The sequence below is a fragment of the Aquarana catesbeiana genome, linkage group LG13, assembly GCF_042186555.1.
Source record: "Aquarana catesbeiana isolate 2022-GZ linkage group LG13, ASM4218655v1, whole genome shotgun sequence".
In the NCBI taxonomy this organism is placed as follows: domain Eukaryota; kingdom Metazoa; phylum Chordata; class Amphibia; order Anura; family Ranidae; genus Aquarana; species Aquarana catesbeiana.
In genome coordinates, this window is record NC_133336.1 from 68452553 (window position 1) to 68470435 (window position 17883).

At 47.8% G+C, this 17883-nt stretch overlaps 1 protein-coding gene across 1 annotated transcript in view; it reads left to right on the plus strand.

The window, feature by feature from the left end:
* The first annotated feature begins 397 nt into the window (after positions 1–397).
* The window catches only part of PELI2 (pellino E3 ubiquitin protein ligase family member 2), a 106340-nt gene continuing 88854 nt past the window's right edge, over positions 398–17883 (plus strand). Inside the window, 1 exon segment of the mRNA XM_073610241.1 lies at positions 398–973. Within this exon segment, the coding sequence (XP_073466342.1) occupies positions 897–973 (77 nt within the window). The 5' untranslated portion in view covers positions 398–896.

Genomic DNA, 17883 nt, shown 5'->3' on the forward strand with positions numbered 1-17883 from the left:
GGTTGAAAAAAAGGGTCCCGCGCCATTTTGGTGCAGATGCGATGCAATTTCAGCCATTCAGCCTAGGTTCACACTGGTGCATGGAAAACACTGCATGTGATTTGCATAGGAATTGCACCGCAATTTTTATGGTAGTGTGAACAGGGCCTCAGTGATCTGTAGAAGCCTCCTCATCCTGGGGTGATAGGTTTGCACACATTCAGGAATCACCATAACACACAGGTGCAAAGGGCAAAAAAAAAAAAGGTCCAGATAAAAATAGAAATGTCTCTTTAAGATCTTCCATCCCATTTTACTCTATGTTTACATAACAGTATGGACTGTACCACTCCGCACCGCTCCGGAGGGGGGACCTGTTCGGAGGTAGTCCGCCTTCCCGTCACGTACAGCTGGCACGATGTTCCCGGATGAACGGAGATCACCGAATAGCCTGTCGGAGTTCCCTGAGCGAGTAGAAGAGTCGGTCTGGGCGGTGCTAAAGGAGGCGCCGTCCGCGTAAGCTCCGCCCCCTCCCCCCCCCGGGGGCTAATCCGGTGTTCTGTTGCCACGGCACTTGGAGAGCAGCGGGGTTCCATTTGTTGTCTGGAGGGGGAGGAGGAAGGAGCTGGGTCTGGAGAGTCATTGGCGGCCTTCGGAAGGGGAGGAGGGTGGAAGCTGCATCTCCGGCCGCTCAGCGAGAGCTGCTGCCTGTATCTGAGGGGAGGCGCCGGGGGCGCGCACAGACGGAGAGCGGGACCCCGGGAAGGAGAGAGCGAGCGAGAGCGCGGAGGGCCGGCGGGAGAACTGCGCCACCGACTGGACCGGGGCTGAGGCCGGGTGGGCGGGTGGGGGAGGGGATGTCCTAGCGGCTGTGGAGGGGACCGGAGAAGGAGGACCGGGGGGGACCAGCCAGCTCCATGTTTTCCCCGACCCAGGAGGAGCACGGAGCCCCCAACAAGGAAACCGTCAAGTATGGAGAGCTGGTGGTGCTGGGGTGAGTCATCCATCGATCTGTGTGTGTGTGAGATCGGATACCTACCGACCCCCCCTATATATACCTACCGACCCCCCCTATATATACCTACCGACCCCCCTATATATACCTACCGACCCCCCCTATATATACCTACCGACCCCCCCTATATATACATCCCGACCCCCCTTACATATACATCCCATCACCTACTGACCCCCCCCCTCCTGTATACATCCCATCACCCACCGACCCCCCCCCTATATATACCTACCGACCCCCCCTATATATATACCTACCGACCCCCCCTATATATATACCTACCGACCCCCCCCCCTATATATACCTACCGACCCCCCCCTATATATACCTACCGACCCCCCCCTATATATACATCCCAACCCCCCCCTATATATACATTTAGACTCCCCCTCCTGTATACATCCCATCACCCACCGACCCCCCCCCCCCCTATATATACATCACATCACCCACATCCCCCCTATATATACATCCCGACCCCCCTATATATACATCCCATCACCTACCGACTACCCTATATACATCCTGACCGACCCCCCCCCCCCCCTATATACATCCCATTACCCACATCCCCCCTATATATATACATCCCGACCCCCCCCCCTATATACAGCCCATCACCTACATCCCATATATAGATATATATCTATATCCATCTCGACCCCCCCTTATATACATCCCATCGCCTACTGGCCACTCCCCCCCTATATACATCCCAAGACCTATCGACCCCTATAAAATATATACGGTATATACACACACACACACACCCCATCACCTACTGATCCCTCCCCCTATATACATCCCATCACCTACATCCCCCCTATATATACATCCCAAACCCCCACCCCTATATACATCCCATCACCCACATCCCATATATATATATATATCCCGACCCCCCCCCTATATACATCCCATCACCTACCGATTCTTTCCCCCCCATATATACATCCCATCACCTACCGATTCTTTCCCCCCCATATATACATCCCATCACCTACTGGCCACTCCCCCCCATATACATCCCATCACCTACTGGCCACTCCCCCCCTATATACATCCCATGACCTATCGACAAAATATATATACACACACACACCCCCCACCGACCCCCCCATATACATCCCATCACCTACCTCATCCAGTCCTCACATTACATTTATAGGAGAGCCCACCATCACATCACTGATCTGTATGATTTACATCTAATAACCTACCTATCCAATCAGACACAACATAGACCTATAGGAGAATGTATGATCAGATTGTAATGTGTGTGGGGTCAGTGCAACAATCCACGTATAATCACCAAAGCCATACGATGGGGCGTCCAATCCGCTCAGCCCTTCCTCCATATAGATCTACTGGAGATTGTACAATCATACCACACACTGCACAATCCACTTCATATCTACTGGAAATGTGACAACCTACCTCATCAATTTTGTATGCAATCAGTACGGCCCTGTGCTGCATAGATCTACAGGAGGCTGTACAATCAGATTGTCCTTAAAGATCACCACACAGCTTACAATCAACTTTACATCTAACAAAACTATGATGACCCCCCTAATCCATCTGTATACAATCGGCTACTGTATAGATCTCCAGGAGATTGTAATGTGTGGTGAGCTCATCTGTACAATCCACATTACAGCCACCAGAAGTGTGTACTGTCAGGAGGATCCGTCTGGAAGGCCCTTCTTCCACCACAGATTGTCTATAAAGATCACCACACACAATGCAGTCTGATTGTACAATCTCCATTCCATTGTATGTAGTGGAAGCGGCTGCCTGCCTGTCGTACCCCAACAGCAACTTTTATAAACGTTCCACTCCGGACTGCATTGTACTGAGATACTGGAGGGATGTGGTGACACTGGAGCAGATGTACATGGTAGCCAATCAGCATCCAGGGTTTATTATCAAAGCTTTATTGAACAAGAGACGTTAGAAGCCGGTCACCATACACAACTGCAGATTTTGCACTCTCCAGTTTTAGTATATCAACCACTATGTGTGGTCTGGTGGCTGCCATGTGCATTCATCTGTTCGATGTGTTTGGGACGCTATTCACGATTTATGGTACCCACACACGTCTAACGAGGGCAGCATGTTCTCATGTGATCCGGTAAACGCAGCTGGAAACACGTGTCCCATGCTGTGAATGGGCCCCAAAGTGCATTGTACAGTCAGATTGCAACGTGTGGGCAGCCTAACGGTGGTCATACACACAGGTTTGTTTTCTCTTTTACGTTGTCTGTCTTCTGATAGGAATAATCGATCTACAGTAGGTAGGGATGAGAGTTTAAGAATGAGTACCGATACTTTTTATCAAGTACTCACTGATACCAATTACTGATATCTATTTTAGTGTCATGTGACAGCTGTTTTAGACTAATATAAAGGTATTACCGTTTCCTAGGAATTTTGTGGAACTGTAAGACCAGGTTCACATGTGTGCGGCCCGGTTTTGACAGCTGGATTTCAGCCCCCTCTGGTGTTCATCAATTCAGGTGCAAAGTGTATGACATTAGAAATCGCACCAACACTTTTTAACCTGTTCTCGCCTGGCCTATAGCAGATTGACAGCAGGACGTGATGCTGATCCTTCCGGGTGGAGATCATATGACGTCCTCCCAGTCACACTGCTTGTGCATGCTGATCAGTGGTGACGAGCCAATGACATTGGACACAGCTGATCACATGGTAAGGAGCCAGCTGGTCATATGTAAACAAATGCTAGTGATCGGCATTTCCTTTCCTCAGCGCTGTCAGTGTCTGAGGAAAGGACAACCAATAACTGGCTTTCCTGTGACAGGGACATAAACGCTAATAATCGGGGCACTGATTATCAGTGCAGTCTCATCTGTGGGCATTAGTGCCAGTCAGTGAAGAAGAAAAATTACTTATTTGAAAATGGTTAAAACAGAAACGAAGAAAGTGTTTTCTTTTTGGGCTTTTTTTCATTTGTTTAGCAAAAAATGAACCCCCGCAGTGGTGATTAAATACCCCCAAAAGAAAACTGTAAAAAAAAAAAAACAAATTTAATTTGGGTATAGTATTGCATGACTGCACAATTGTCATTCAAAGTGCGACAGCGCTAAAAGCTGAAAATGATCCTGGGCAGGAAGGAATGTTCCCAGTGGTTAAAAACGCTCTGCGACAGGCCTGCATATATGTGGCCTAATTCCATAGAAAAGGCTGCAGGTTCACATGTCATACAAATCGGATGTGGTTCAAAACACATCCAATTTGCATATATGTAAACAGGGTCTTAAAGTGATTGTAAAGGTTCTCTTTTTTAAAAAAAATAAAAATAACAAACGTGTTATACTTACCTGCTCTGTGCAAGGGGTTTTGCACAGAACGGCCTGATCCTCCTCTTCTGAGGTGCCCAGTTGGTGCTCCTGGCTCCTCCTATTCATCAGGTGCCCCCACGGAGAGCCGCTTTCCCTGGGGGCACCCATGTGGACGCGCTCCTGAGTCCTGCTGCTGCAGCCATTCACACAGACCGCAAGACTTGGCCCCGCCCCTTGCGCTCTTTTCACTGGATTTGATGGACGGCAGCGGGGGGGGCCAATGGCTTGTTGGATAATAAACTAATGTGGCTGGAGGGCAGGAAACTCCATCCTGATGGCTGGTGGTGAATGCAGTCATGGCGCTGTCATAGGGTGTGGTTGTACAATCAGAATTGGCCCCGGACCTGTCAGGGAGATGGGGATTCCAGTTGTGTTGTTGGTCTGTCTATTCTAAGCATCAGTAAGGCCCCTTTTACATGGGGCGGATCTGCTCAGAGGACTCCGCTAGCTCAGCGGGCAATCGCTCCATTGATCCATGCTGAGCAGGTGGATGACAGGTCCGTCTCCGCTCACTGTGCAGGGACGGACCTTTCAGAGCCCCGCTGTTCTCTATGGGAAGATCGGATGAAAACAGACGGCCGCTGGACGGATGGCGAACGTATTGCCATCCGTCGGTTTTCATTGGATCTTATCGGATGACAGGCGGGAGTCAGTGGACATGTCTCAGCTGACATCCCCCTGTCCATACAAGTCATCATGAGTGGCCCGCTCAGATCCGCCTGAAATACGGACAAGCGGATCTTTGAGGGCCGATTATGTGAAAGGGGTCTTATGCTTTCTGTAAAAAAAATATCATTTTTTTTTTGTAAGGAGAGTTTATAAATAGCTGAAGAAAAGTTTTTAGCAGAGTTGTGTTTTGGCACAGGTGTCCAGCAGAGATGGCGAGTCAGTCAGGAGAGGCCCATTCACACAATATACACTCCGGCAATGCCCAGTTCACATCTGGGCAATGCTGGAACGTCATGGCTTTTGCACTTTTTGTAGCCTGTTTTGTAGTGCGTTTTTGGAGTGACATGATTCATTTGAATTATCTGCCCTTTACTCCAACTATGTGCCAAAGTAGCTCCTGTGCCCCTTTGTTGGAGCTGACTTTTTTTTTTTTGTTTGTTTGTTTTTTTACAGCATGATTTTGGGTCTTTTTTTTTTTTTTTTGCGCAACAAAGCATGTTAGGGTGCCTTTAAAACAGAACTTTACCCTCCCATTGTTGTCAATCATGGAAGCCACCATCTTTGCCTCGGTTTGATCTGCGACTGCCATGATGCTTCATATGTGATCAGTTAGCACACCAGCCATTTGATGGTTTGACAATTGGGTTGAGGACACAGCCAATGTGACAGTTACATTCCCAGCCACGTGTCGGGAATGTAACCGTTTTCTGAAACGGTTACATTGATGGGTTTATTTCGGATTCAAGACTGGCTGCCACCCATATGTGCGTTTTGCTGTGATTTTGCCGCTTTTTGGAAACTTGTATGTATAGATATTAACTGAATAGATACGCTGAAAAGTAGTAGGATGTGCAGTATTTTTACACAGCGCCTTGTGCAGAAAGATGAAGGAAATGTCATTTTGTGACATTTCAATAAAGTTTGCAAAAAAAAAGTGCATTATGTTCTAACAACACATCTCGCTGCGCACATACAGAGTAGATTGTACTGCTGGTGTAAATGGAACCCAAGTGAAGTCAGACGTGCCTGGGACAAACCTAGAGATAAAGAAGGATCAGACTCCATGGTCCTCTCGGTCTTTTCTGCTGTCACTCTTCTGTTCTAAAGCTTGCTGCTTTTTGGATTGCCAAGTTTCTGGCTGAACGCACCCACTGGGGCTATTTGATGAAGGAATGGAGGCTTTTCACCTAGAAAAGTGAATGTTGGTAAATAAGGTGAAGCTGCATCTACTTTGAATGCCCAGTCAGGTCAGAGGGAAATGAAAAAAGAATTGGGATTTGTGTGAGTATGTGATTGAGTTCCCAGATAAAGCAAGCTTCACCTTGACTGATTGCTAACTTTGCTGGGTGACCTGCGGGAAATGAGCCCCGCTTTTTCTGGAGTATAGATCTGGAGGTCCATGGATTGTAAACATTGGCTTTTGAAAGTGGAGGACAAACATACAGATTATCTTCACTTTATATGGCTGTGGAAAGTTGAGAGCAAAGTTTGGAAATACCAGCAACGTGGAGCAGACATCTCCCGATCTTGATATCTGATTTATTCACTTCCAGTTTGGAAGCTTTATAGGCATGATACCTTCAGTATAATACAAGGAAAAGAGCGAATAAAGAACAGGAGGCGGAATAGAAAATTTCCATATTTATCAGAAGTAATAATTGGAATCCTCTAACAACTTTTATAAATGGAACGGACTGTCGGAGTTGTGTGTCATATACAGGTTTGCAGCATTTATGAGGATGCATTCACTCCAGCCTCCTGTTTTTGTTACTTTCTCCAGCATTTAAATATCTGAAGTTTATGTTCTGAGATGACCTTCTCCTGGGTTCAGATTATCTGAGCTGCTCCTGGACACAATTCCTTTTTCTGTAAAGCTCTGTTCACATGGGGCGATAAGCTGCATGCCCTGTGCAGGGCTGCTCTACTGACAAGGATATTTAATGCATCTCTGTGCTGCTGTCCCATTGTTGTCTATTGGGACACGTGACTGCTTGGACACATGCACAGTGCTGACATTTGGGTGCTGGTCCCTGAATGTACACAGGATGAGTGTACATGCATGCGCGGACGCGTCTCCCAGTAGACCACAATGGGACACTGGCATCAGGAATGCACGCAACACCTGTGCATCCCTGTGCCAGCAAAATGCAGCCTTCATGGGGCATGCATAGAATTGCACCACGTAAATTGTAACTAAACATAGTTAAACTGAACACAGGTGAACATACAGTTTGCATTATATAATTAAGGCCTCATTTAGACTTGCAGTTGGGGGGCAGAAAAAAATGCGTGGTTGTGCATGTCTAAATATACCCTATAAATATACTATAGAGTTTCCTGTCACTGTAGGGGATGGGAAGCAGTGGGTGACTATAGAGGGCCCGGTCCCTGTGTAGGGGATGGGAAGTGGGTGACTATAGAGGGGCCCAGTCCTTGTGTAGGGAATGGGAAGGAGTGTGTGACCTGTAGAGGGCCCGGTCCTTGTGTAGGGCATGGAAGTAGTATAGAGGGCCGGTCCTTGTGTAGGGGATGGGAAGCAGTGTGTGACTATAGAGCAAAACAGCTGGAGGGCAGTAGTTTGAGGGTCCCTGTGTAGGGGATGGAAGCAGTCTGTGACTATAGAGCAGTGATGGTGAACCTTGGCACCCCAGATGTTTTGGAACTACATTTCCCATGATGCTCAACTACACTGCATGAGTGCATGAGCATCATGGGAAATGTAGTTCCAAAACGTCTGGGGTGCCAAGGTTCACCATCACTGCTATAGAGCAGGGATCTTCAAACTGCGGCCCTCCAGGTGTTCAGGAACTACAATTCCCATCATGCCTAGTCATGTCAGTGAATGTCAGAGTTTTACAATGCCTCATGGGATGTGTAGTTCTGCAACAGCTGGAGGGCCGTAGTTTGAGGATCTCTGCTATAGAGGGCCTGTTCCTGTGTAGGAGATGGAAGCAGTGTGTGACTATAGAGGGCCCGTCCCTGTGTAGGGGATGGAAGCAGTGTGACTATAGAGGGCCCATCCCTGTGTAGGAGGAGATGGAAGCTGTGTGTGACTATAGAGGGCCTCTTCCTGTGTAGGGGATGGGAAGCTGTGTGTGACTATAGAGGGCCCGTCCCTGTGTAGGGGATGGAAGCTGTGTGTGACTATAGAGGGCCTGTTCCTGTGTAGGAGATGGAAGCAGTGTGTGACTATAGAGGGCCCGTCCCTGTGTAGGGGATGGAAGCAGTGTGACTATAGAGGGCCCGTCCCTGTGTAGGGGATGGAAGCAGTGTGACTATAGAGGGCCCATCCCTGTGTAGGAGGAGATGGAAGCTGTGTGTGACTATAGAGGGCCCGTCCCTGTATAGGGGATGGGAAGCTGTGTGTGACTATAGAGGGCCCGTCCCTGTGTAGGGGATGGAAGCTGTGTGTGACTATAGAGGGCCTGTTCCTGTGTAGGGGATGGGATTCTGTGTGTGACTATAGAGGGCCTGTCCCTGTGTAGGAGATGGAAGCAGTGTGATTATAGAGGGCCTGTTCCTGTGTAAGGGATGGGAAGCTGTGTGTGACTATAGAGGGCCCGGTCCCTGCACTCTTCACGTTCCCTCTTTTGCTATTGAAGGATGGACCCGTCTATAACAATAGCTGGGTGTGGATATTTTTAGCTTATCTGCGACTCTTCAGCTGGATATGACATGTCCCAGAATGCTTTGTAACCTAGAGGTGCCAGAAGATACTGAAAGTGTTTCTCCAGCAGCTGGAGCACCGAAGGTCTCTACATACAGTATGTCCCTCCAGACAAAGTGAATGTGACTACTTGGATGTCAGTGGTTGGCTCAGTAAATAATAGCTTTGTTTTCTATATGCTGCCCTATACACCAAATGTGTGTGAATCACTGGGAAAAAAAACTGCAAGCCGAAACGCATGTACCTGCTATGCAAAATGTGGACGGGCCTAAGTTCACAATAGACTGCAGTGCAGGAAACCCTCGATCCATGCACGTTCCCTGCACCACATTCAAATCGCATTGCCCTTGTGATCTGCAGCGGGTGTCAGTACACACTTAATGACACCCCAAATGCAGTGTGTTTTACCTACACTGGATCCGGTTGCAGTGCATTTCCAAAATTGGTGCATGCACTACTTTGGTGCGATTTGAGCCCATACAAAATGAATGAGCTCAAATTGCACTGCACTGAATCACATGGGAACTGAACAGGAAAGCGGTGTGGTTCCTGTGCGATTCAGAGTGTGAACTGAGGCTTGGTCTTCTGGAGTTCTTGTATCTGTGTATCGTAGCAAATCTTTAACATCACATCCACATTATTATATATGTTGACAGTCCAGCGTGACCACAACTAAACAGTTGCTATTTGAAGTGTGTGCCTTCTATGTGAGGCTATGGCTTTGTTGGGTGAAATGCTCAGCTGGATAACATTTTTCTTGTATTAGCAAGCAGGAAGTTGTCTGTGCTTGCGAATATCCTTCCCTTCTACATCCCCTTCATTGTAAATATCTCCTGTTTAGGTGATCTTGTTAGAATATATCTTCAAACTGTTTGATGTAAGTATGTGAGGATCTTGTCATTAAATACAGCCAGTAAATTCTGCAGTCACAAAGAGTATTCCTCAGCACAGTGGGGTTGTAATTGCATAGACATCTGTTAGACTATCCGGATACAGGCCTGTGCTCGGCGACAGCTCTGTTTGCTGAGAAGTTGTGTACCAGTTTAGTAGATGTGACCTAGCACAGCGGATCATGATTTGGGCAGGCGTCCCACTGCTCTGATCGCCTAGGGTTGGGTTTTTTAACTCGAGCATATCTGGAAATGGTAATGTGTTTTTGCTTCCAGTCCATTCAGGGTAGGTGGTGGTAAAGCGCATAACAACGGAGCATATTTTTATGTTTATGGAGCAAAAATAATCCATGATGTTAGTTTTCAGGGCTCGTCCTGTTGGCCAGGAAACTATGCAGAGAGGCCCTGTGTGCGTTACTGAGACTTCAACCCCTCCTCCGTATTGATTGGAAGCGAAGGTTTCCTTTGTATAATCTATAGACATCTGGCTTTTCCTTTTCTGTTTTGAAAATGCTGTACGTTTGCTGGGATCTGAGTGGTATGCTTTCTTTGATCTGAGAATACTAATTTAAAATACAACTCCCAATTACAAAAAAGTTGGGATGCTATATAAAATCTCCATAAAAACAGAATGATTTGCAAATCTCATAAACCCATATTCACAATAGAAAACATATCAAATGCATAAACTGAGAAAATGGCAATAATGCTCTTTAGCAAGGATCGTACATTCCACGTTAATTATGCTATTGAAATTAGTGTGTGCTGTAAATTGCCTCCAGGATTGTACCTGTGTTCTTGCTGCAGGTTGCCATTTTGCTGAAGCCCAGAGCTTCTGAACAGCAATAAATCATAAATTGGAACTAAACCCATCGATTTGCCATTTAAAAAAAAAAAAAAAAAAAAAGTTAGGTGTTCCAGCCTGAGGAAAATGTAATTAAGTCAGCAGCTACAAATAGTGTAACTGCTGACTCTTAATAGATAGACGCTTGACTGTCCAGGGAGCCTGCGTTATCAGCACCCCAGCCGATCTTCGGATTGGCTGTCAAGTGCTGCCACTGCTATCTCCACTAAGGGGAACCGGTGTTCTGCCGAGAAAGTTCCGCTCAGCGGCTAAGTTCCCCCCTCTACTGCGCAGGCGCTGCGCTTGCGCAGTAGGATCCAGGGGAAATAGCCGAAGCGGAATAGCTGTAAATCAGCTGTACACGGCGCCTGTAAGAGGGCCCCCCGCGGGCTCGCTTCGCTCGCCACGCTTCGCTCGCCACGCTTCGGGCACAGCCTCGCTTCGCTCGGCTCTTTTAGATTCCCCCTCTAGGTCCACTTGGATGGTGGGGAAGGAACCTGGACCCAGAGCGCAGGCGCCGTGTACAGCTGATTGAAGCGTGTGAGCTTCGGCTATCTCCGGCGGCTGACAGTAGTTGGTACTGCGCAGGCGCTGCGCCTGCGCAGTACAGGGCGGGAACTTATCCGCCGAGGGAACTTTCTCAGGCAAGACACCGGCAGTGAAGCCTTTCAGCTTCACAGATGGTTCCCTACTACGCTTGTGCGAACCGTGCTGTGCTTTCTAATTGGCCCGGCAGCAGAGGAAGGAGGAGAGGGGCCAAACTTCCAAGGGACTATGCCATCTCTGCTCCCCCTGAAAAGTGCCAAATGTGGTACCGGGATGGGGGGGGGGGGGGGCAAATAAGCAGAAGTTCCACTTTTCGGTGGAACTCCGCTTTACATTCCTGGAATGACAGGATTGCTAACTGTCACATTTGCATGCTTCTTCAACCAAACTGTCAAACCATCAGTGGAGTCATAATTGATCACATGTGCAACACCATGGCAGTTGCAGGTCAAACAGAAGCAACTTCTTTGGCTGTAAAAGATGGGGTTTAATTCCACTTTAAGGCCCCTTTCACACGAGGCGGGCTCCGTTTCTACGGAGCCCGCCTCGGTCCGCCGGCTCAGTGGGAGATCTGTCCGTTGATCTCCGCTGAGCCGGCGGATGACAGGTCCCTCTCTGCTCACTGAGCGGGGAGGGGCTTGTCAGGCGCCGCTGCCGCCTATGGAGGGATCGGACGAAAACGGACAGCGTGTCCGTTTTCGTCAGATCTCACCCGATCCGATCCGCCAGCGACGGATCTGGACGTAGAGCCATACGTCTGCTTTTAGCGGATCGGACGGGGTCGGATGTCAGCGGACATGTCTCCGCTGACATCCGACGCTCCATAGGCTAACATGGAGCGCCCGTTCAGGTCCGCCGTCAAAACTGACAGGCGGACCTGAACGGTCCGATCGTGTGAAAGGGGCCTTAGGCTCGTTCAAACCATACATGAAAACTAATGGGAAACCCAAGCAGATTTCAATTGCAGAGACATCAGTTTACATCTGTTTCACATCAGTGTTTACATCAGTTTTCATACGCGTCAGTTATGTGCCCTATTCACACCAATGTTAATGTCATGTCAGTTTTTTTCCTGTGCAGAAAACTGCATACATGTTGCAGGATCCTGCATGGAAAAATGTGCACGGCGTGAACAGGGCACAGAGAACCATTGTTTGATTTTTTTTTTTTTTTTTTTTTTTTTTGAGCCCTTGCAGAACGCATGCAGAAAAACTGACATCTCTGCACCATGGTGAGAACAAGGCCTTAAAGTGGAACTTTAGTCAGAAAACAAAGTCCTGCTGGATCACATCAGGTGGCCTCTTTTGCAGCTCTAGCTTTGTAAAACAATAAAAATAAGCACATAAAATCCACTAATACACTCTCACCCTGCTCTGCACATGCACAATTGCTCTCCATTTTTAGGCACTGACAAACTTGTAGAGGCCGAACTGCTGGCAGTCTTAAGCCTAGTACGCAAGCAGGTTGAATGACCGCTCAGGTCGGAGCTGCTGTACTAACAATCCAATGTTGGTACAGTGATCTCCCCTGCTGAGCTGTTGTGTTCTGACGGGGAGGCCCCCCCCCCGCCGCCACAACACTCCGGTCAGTCCTCTCAGCTATTGGTTGAGAGCGCTGATTGGGATGCGGTTGGCAGACCTTTTTTGGTCATGACCCCGCGATAGAAGCTGGCCGAACGACCATCTTCTGTCAGACCGGCTGCTATATACACAAGCTGCATGTCAGCCGGTTTTGATTGAACCTCCCAATATTTGGCCTGGGTTTACTAGGCTTTAAAATGGAATTAAACCCTACTATCCTTTACAGCATAGGAAGCTGCTTCTGTTTGATCTGCAACTGCCATGGTGCTGCACATGTGATCAGTTATGACACCAGCCATTTGATGGCTTTACACTTTGTTTGAAGAAACAAGCAAATGTGACAGATAGCAATCCCGGTGTTCTGCCATATAGTGTCCTCGTATCAGATAGTGTCCGCCTCGTACTGCGCAGGCGCAGCGCCTGCGCAGTACGGAGGAGCAGGAGATGCCGAAAATGCCCGAAGTTGATCAGCTGACCATCAGCTGTACACGGCGCTCGGGCACCTGTTAGCGATGGCAGTGTAAGAGGGCCCCTCGCGGGCTCGCTTCGCTCGCCACGCTTCGGGCACGGCCTCGCTGCGCTCGGCAAATATTTATTCTAACTCTATGTCCACTTGGATAGTAGGGAATGATCCTGGACATAGGGTAAGAATAAATGCGCAGGCGCCGTGTACAGCTGACGATCAGCTGTTGAACTTCGGAGACTTTCGGCGTCTCTTTTGTCCTCCGTACTGCGCCTGCGCAGTACAGGGAGGACACTATATGATAGGGGACTGAATTCGATAAGACACCGGCATTCCAGGAATGTAACATTTTTGAAACTTAAATCAATGGGTTTAGTTCTGCTTTATGATTTACTTCTGTGGGCTTCAGCAAAATGGCAGCCTCCAGCAAGAAGAAACAGGAGCAATGAGGGAAGCAATTGCAGCACACACTCATTTTGGTAGTATTATTATTAATATTGTGAAATGTATGTTTCTTGTTAAAGAACATTATTTTTTATCAAGTTGTTATGGGTAAAGTTCTGCTTTAAGGCTGTCAGCAGATCGGCCCTTACAAACAGTGCCTAAAAATGAAGAGCAACTGAGCATGTGCAGAACAGGGTGAGACCGTGTGTTACTGGATTTTAAACAGTATAGCCCCTTATTTTTAATGTTTTACATAGCTATACCTGCAAAAGGGGCCGGCCTGAAGTGATCTAGCAGGACTTAAATTTTCTGACTAAAGTTAAACTTTAAGAAAAATATAAGGTAATTTTGAAATAGATGGTAGCAACACATAAAAAAGTTGGGGGCAAGACCATGTTTACAACGGTGTAGCATCCCCTCTTCTGTAAGGCCCCTTTCACACGAGGCGGACTCCGCTTCCACAGAGCCCGCCTCGTCCGCCGGCTCAGCGAGAGATCAGTCCGTTGATCTTCGCTGAGCCGGCGGATGACAGGTCCCTCTCTGCTCACTGAGTGGGGAGGGGCTTGTCAGGCGCCGCTGCCGACCTATGGAGGGAGCGGATGAAAACGGACAGCATGTCCGTTTTCATCAGATCTCACCCGATCCGATCCGCCAGCGACGGACCTGGACGTAGGGCCGTCTGCTTTTTGCGGATCGGACCGGGTCGGATGTCAGCAGACATGTCTCCACTGACATCCGTCGCTCCATAGGCTAACATGGAGCGCCCGTTCAGGTCCGCCGTCAAAACTGACAGGCGGACCTGAACGGTCCAATCGTGTGAAAGGAGCCTAAAGGTCTAGAAACGGAGAACAGTTGCTGGTGTTTTGGGAGAGGAATATTGTCCCATTTCTTGCCTGATGTAGGACACTATGTAGGATGTACACTGCTGCTGCTAAACGGACATTTAGAAGCAGTTGGGTGTTTTTTTTTTTTTTTGTTTTGTTTTCCCCTGAACTCTTCTGTTATCTTATCTGTCCATGTACACAGGGTCATTTACAGTTGTTTCTAGGCAGTTGAGTTTAGGGGCATTTTTTCTTTGGAATGCAAAAAAAATGCGTTCAGAAGCTGAGTTTACAGGCATTTCAAGCACCAAACGTAACTTGCTTTTAGCTGCGTTTTGGGGTGGGGGGTTCATTTTTGGCTATCTTTCAAAGAAACTCTTCTAAATGCAGCATGTAAAAGTGGCAAAACTGATGTTTTAAATGTGGGTTACTATCTGTCAAGTTAAATCATTCAGGAGAGTTTGTAAAAAACATCCCATGTACACGAAGCCTAACTGCTCAACAGTCCTGGGTCATCTGTATCTCGTATTTTTTGTTTCAAGATGCACCAAATATTTTCAATTGATGAAATGTCTGTATGGCAGGCCAGTTAAGCACCCAGACTCTCCTACTATGAAGCCATGCTGCTGTCATACATGGAGTAAGCGGTTAAGCATTGTCCTACTGAAATATGCAAGGCCTTCCCTCAAAGACATTGTCTGGATGGGAGCGTATGCTGCTCTAAAACCTGCATATATCTTTTAGCATTGATGGTGCCTTTCCAGATGTACAAGCTGTCCATTCCTACGTACTAATGCACTCCCATACCATCAGAGATGAAGGCTTATAAACTGAGCATTGACAACAAGCCAGAAGGTCCCTTTTCTCTTTAGTCCAGAGGACGTGCCCATGGTTGCCAAAAAGAATGTCAAACTTTAAATCATCTGATCACTGAACCTTTTTCCACTTTGCAGACCATTTTTAAATGAGCTTTGGCCCAGAAAAGATGGTGGTGGCATTTCTGGATCATGTTCATATAAGGCGGCTTCTTCTCTGCATGATCGAGCTTTACCCAGTTCCGGACCGCCCACCACGCATATACTGCGGCAGGGTGGCCCAGCTGCATGAAACAACGTACCTGTATGTTGTCCGTGCAACCTAATCAGCGGGCCCAGTGGCCACGATCGCTCCGGGGAATAACAGAATGGCGGTTTGCTGATGTAAACAAAGCAGACCGTCCTTCTGTCGGACAGGAACAGGGAGATATGGGCTTCCTGCTAATCGGGAACACAGATCGCTGTTCCTGCAGTGAGTCCATCCCCCACACATTAAGCACACTGAGGGAACACAGTTAACCCCTTGATCGCCCCTGATGTTAACCCCCTCCCTGCCAGTGTCATTTATACAGTGTCCGTGCAATTTTTTTTTTTTTTTTTAGCACTGATCACTGTATTGTAGGGGTGTTGAAATTAATTGTAGCATTGATGCATCGCGATTCAACCACCTACGATGCGGCATCGATGCTACGACTTGTATAATCGATTTTCTGATGACGTCACCCACACGCCTCTATATGCCCTGCCTCTGAGTCTGAATTGAAACCAAAGCTGCCGAAGGAGCCGTGGGCATTAGCCGCACCTCTTTTCCCACCCCCCACTGACATCATCCCCGCATGCCCGATGTTGCCGTGTTTGAGCTGGCTGCTGCGAGACACGTGGAGTGAGTGTCCCCCAACTTCCGACGGGTCATGACCCGGTCCCCAGAGCCTTCCTCCTTGGCTCACCTCACTGTGTACAGGCTGCTGTGGGAGACCTGAGATGCCAGAGAGCCGCAGTTGTCCTCTAGTTCTCCTCACAGGCTGCTGCTGCGGGCAGCAGGACATTGACAGGAGTCAGAGGCCAGCAGTGAGTGCACTCAGGAGTCATCATCATCAGGTACTCTGGGAACCAACCACCATCTTATTGTAGTATAAAGAATGGGCTGTCTCCTAGAGCTGAGCGATTTTCTAAGAAAAAAAAAAAAAAAAAACCTCTTTTCACTATTGGAATCAAGTGTTTTTTGTTTTTTTTTTTTTTGCACACCGTGCCGTTCCTGAGGAGCTGCGGGCAGGAGTTTTTAGGCGAGGCAGCGTCCGGCCTCACGGACTAGGCCGTGGCCTCGCCTAAAAACTCCTGCCCGCAGCTCCTCAGGACCGATGCAGTGAAAAAAAATCTAAAAAAATCGATTTGCTTAAATTTTGAATCGATTTGACCTCTCAACTCGATTTAAAACAATTTTTTTTCCCCAGCCCCACTGTCTCCTGTGGACAGCCCAGTACCATCTTATCTCTTATGGCTTAAAAAGTGGACTGGGCATGTCAAGGAAAGTACCAAAGTCTTATTTGTGACCATGAAAAGTGGAAACGTCATAGTGGTGAATACAATCCTGTCCTTCTCTTTGTGGAATAAAGGGTTGGCTGTGTGGTGCTGGGAACCTACCTACCCCTGTATTGTATACTACATACATAGTCAGATGAACAGTCTTTGTGCAAGGATCCAACTGTTGTGAGCTGTTATTGATCTCCTACACCAGCTGCCAGCAGTGGTAGTATTTGTGCAAGGATTTGTGAGAGGAACCCATAGGAGGGTAGGTGCAGTCTCTTGTGTAGCTACAAAAGTTGCATACACCTAAGCCTTCCTATATAGATGTGTACTACTTGGTGACACTGACAACAATACTACTAGTAATATAATATATTATGTATAATATGTCTGATGCACCATTATGTGGACTGCAAGTTTGCCAAATTATGAAAACATTAAGCCCGGGTTCACACCTATGCGAATTAGATGTGCGTTTCCCCACATCTAATTCGCATAGTAGGAGAATGTGACCGGCTCCCTATGGAGCCAGTTCACATATCTCCGGGGCGGCTGCGGAGCGCGTGCATTGCGACTGCACTGTGCGTCTTTGGCTCCGTTTCAGGGCTGAATTGAGGCATAGAATCGGCCCTGATTCGTCCCTGAAACAGGGAACAGGGACGCACAGCGCTCCTGTGCGATCCGCAGCCCGGTATAGTGTGAATCCATGCTTAAGTGACCAATGAGCATGACCATGCCATTTCAACATTAATTATGGTTTATGTATGTCATTGTCTATTGTCTTAGTGATTGATTCACATCACAACTTCATTGATACTTTTATTTATTTATTTTTTTGGTATGATTTATGGTTTTGCTCATCACTACCCCACACATACAGCCATGCATTGCATGTGTGGGGCAGTAATGAGCAAAACCATAAATCCTACAAAAAAGGCATCAATGAAGTTGTGATGGGAATCAATTAGAGCTGGGTGATTTTCTCCAAAAAAAAATCATCTTTCAACTCAATTCGAATCGAGAGATGTGTGGGTTTTTTTTTTTTGTTTTTTTTTTCTTTGATGGACACCGCGCAGATCCTGAGGCGCTGTGGGCAGGAGTTTTTAGGCGAGGCCGCGGCTTCAGCCTAGTCTGCGGCGTCCGGCCTCACGGACTAGGCCTCACCTAAAAACTCCTGCCCGCAGCTCCTCAGGACCGGCACGAGGCCAGACACCGCAGACTAGGCTGAAGCCGCGGCCTCGCGTAAAAACTCCTGCCCGCA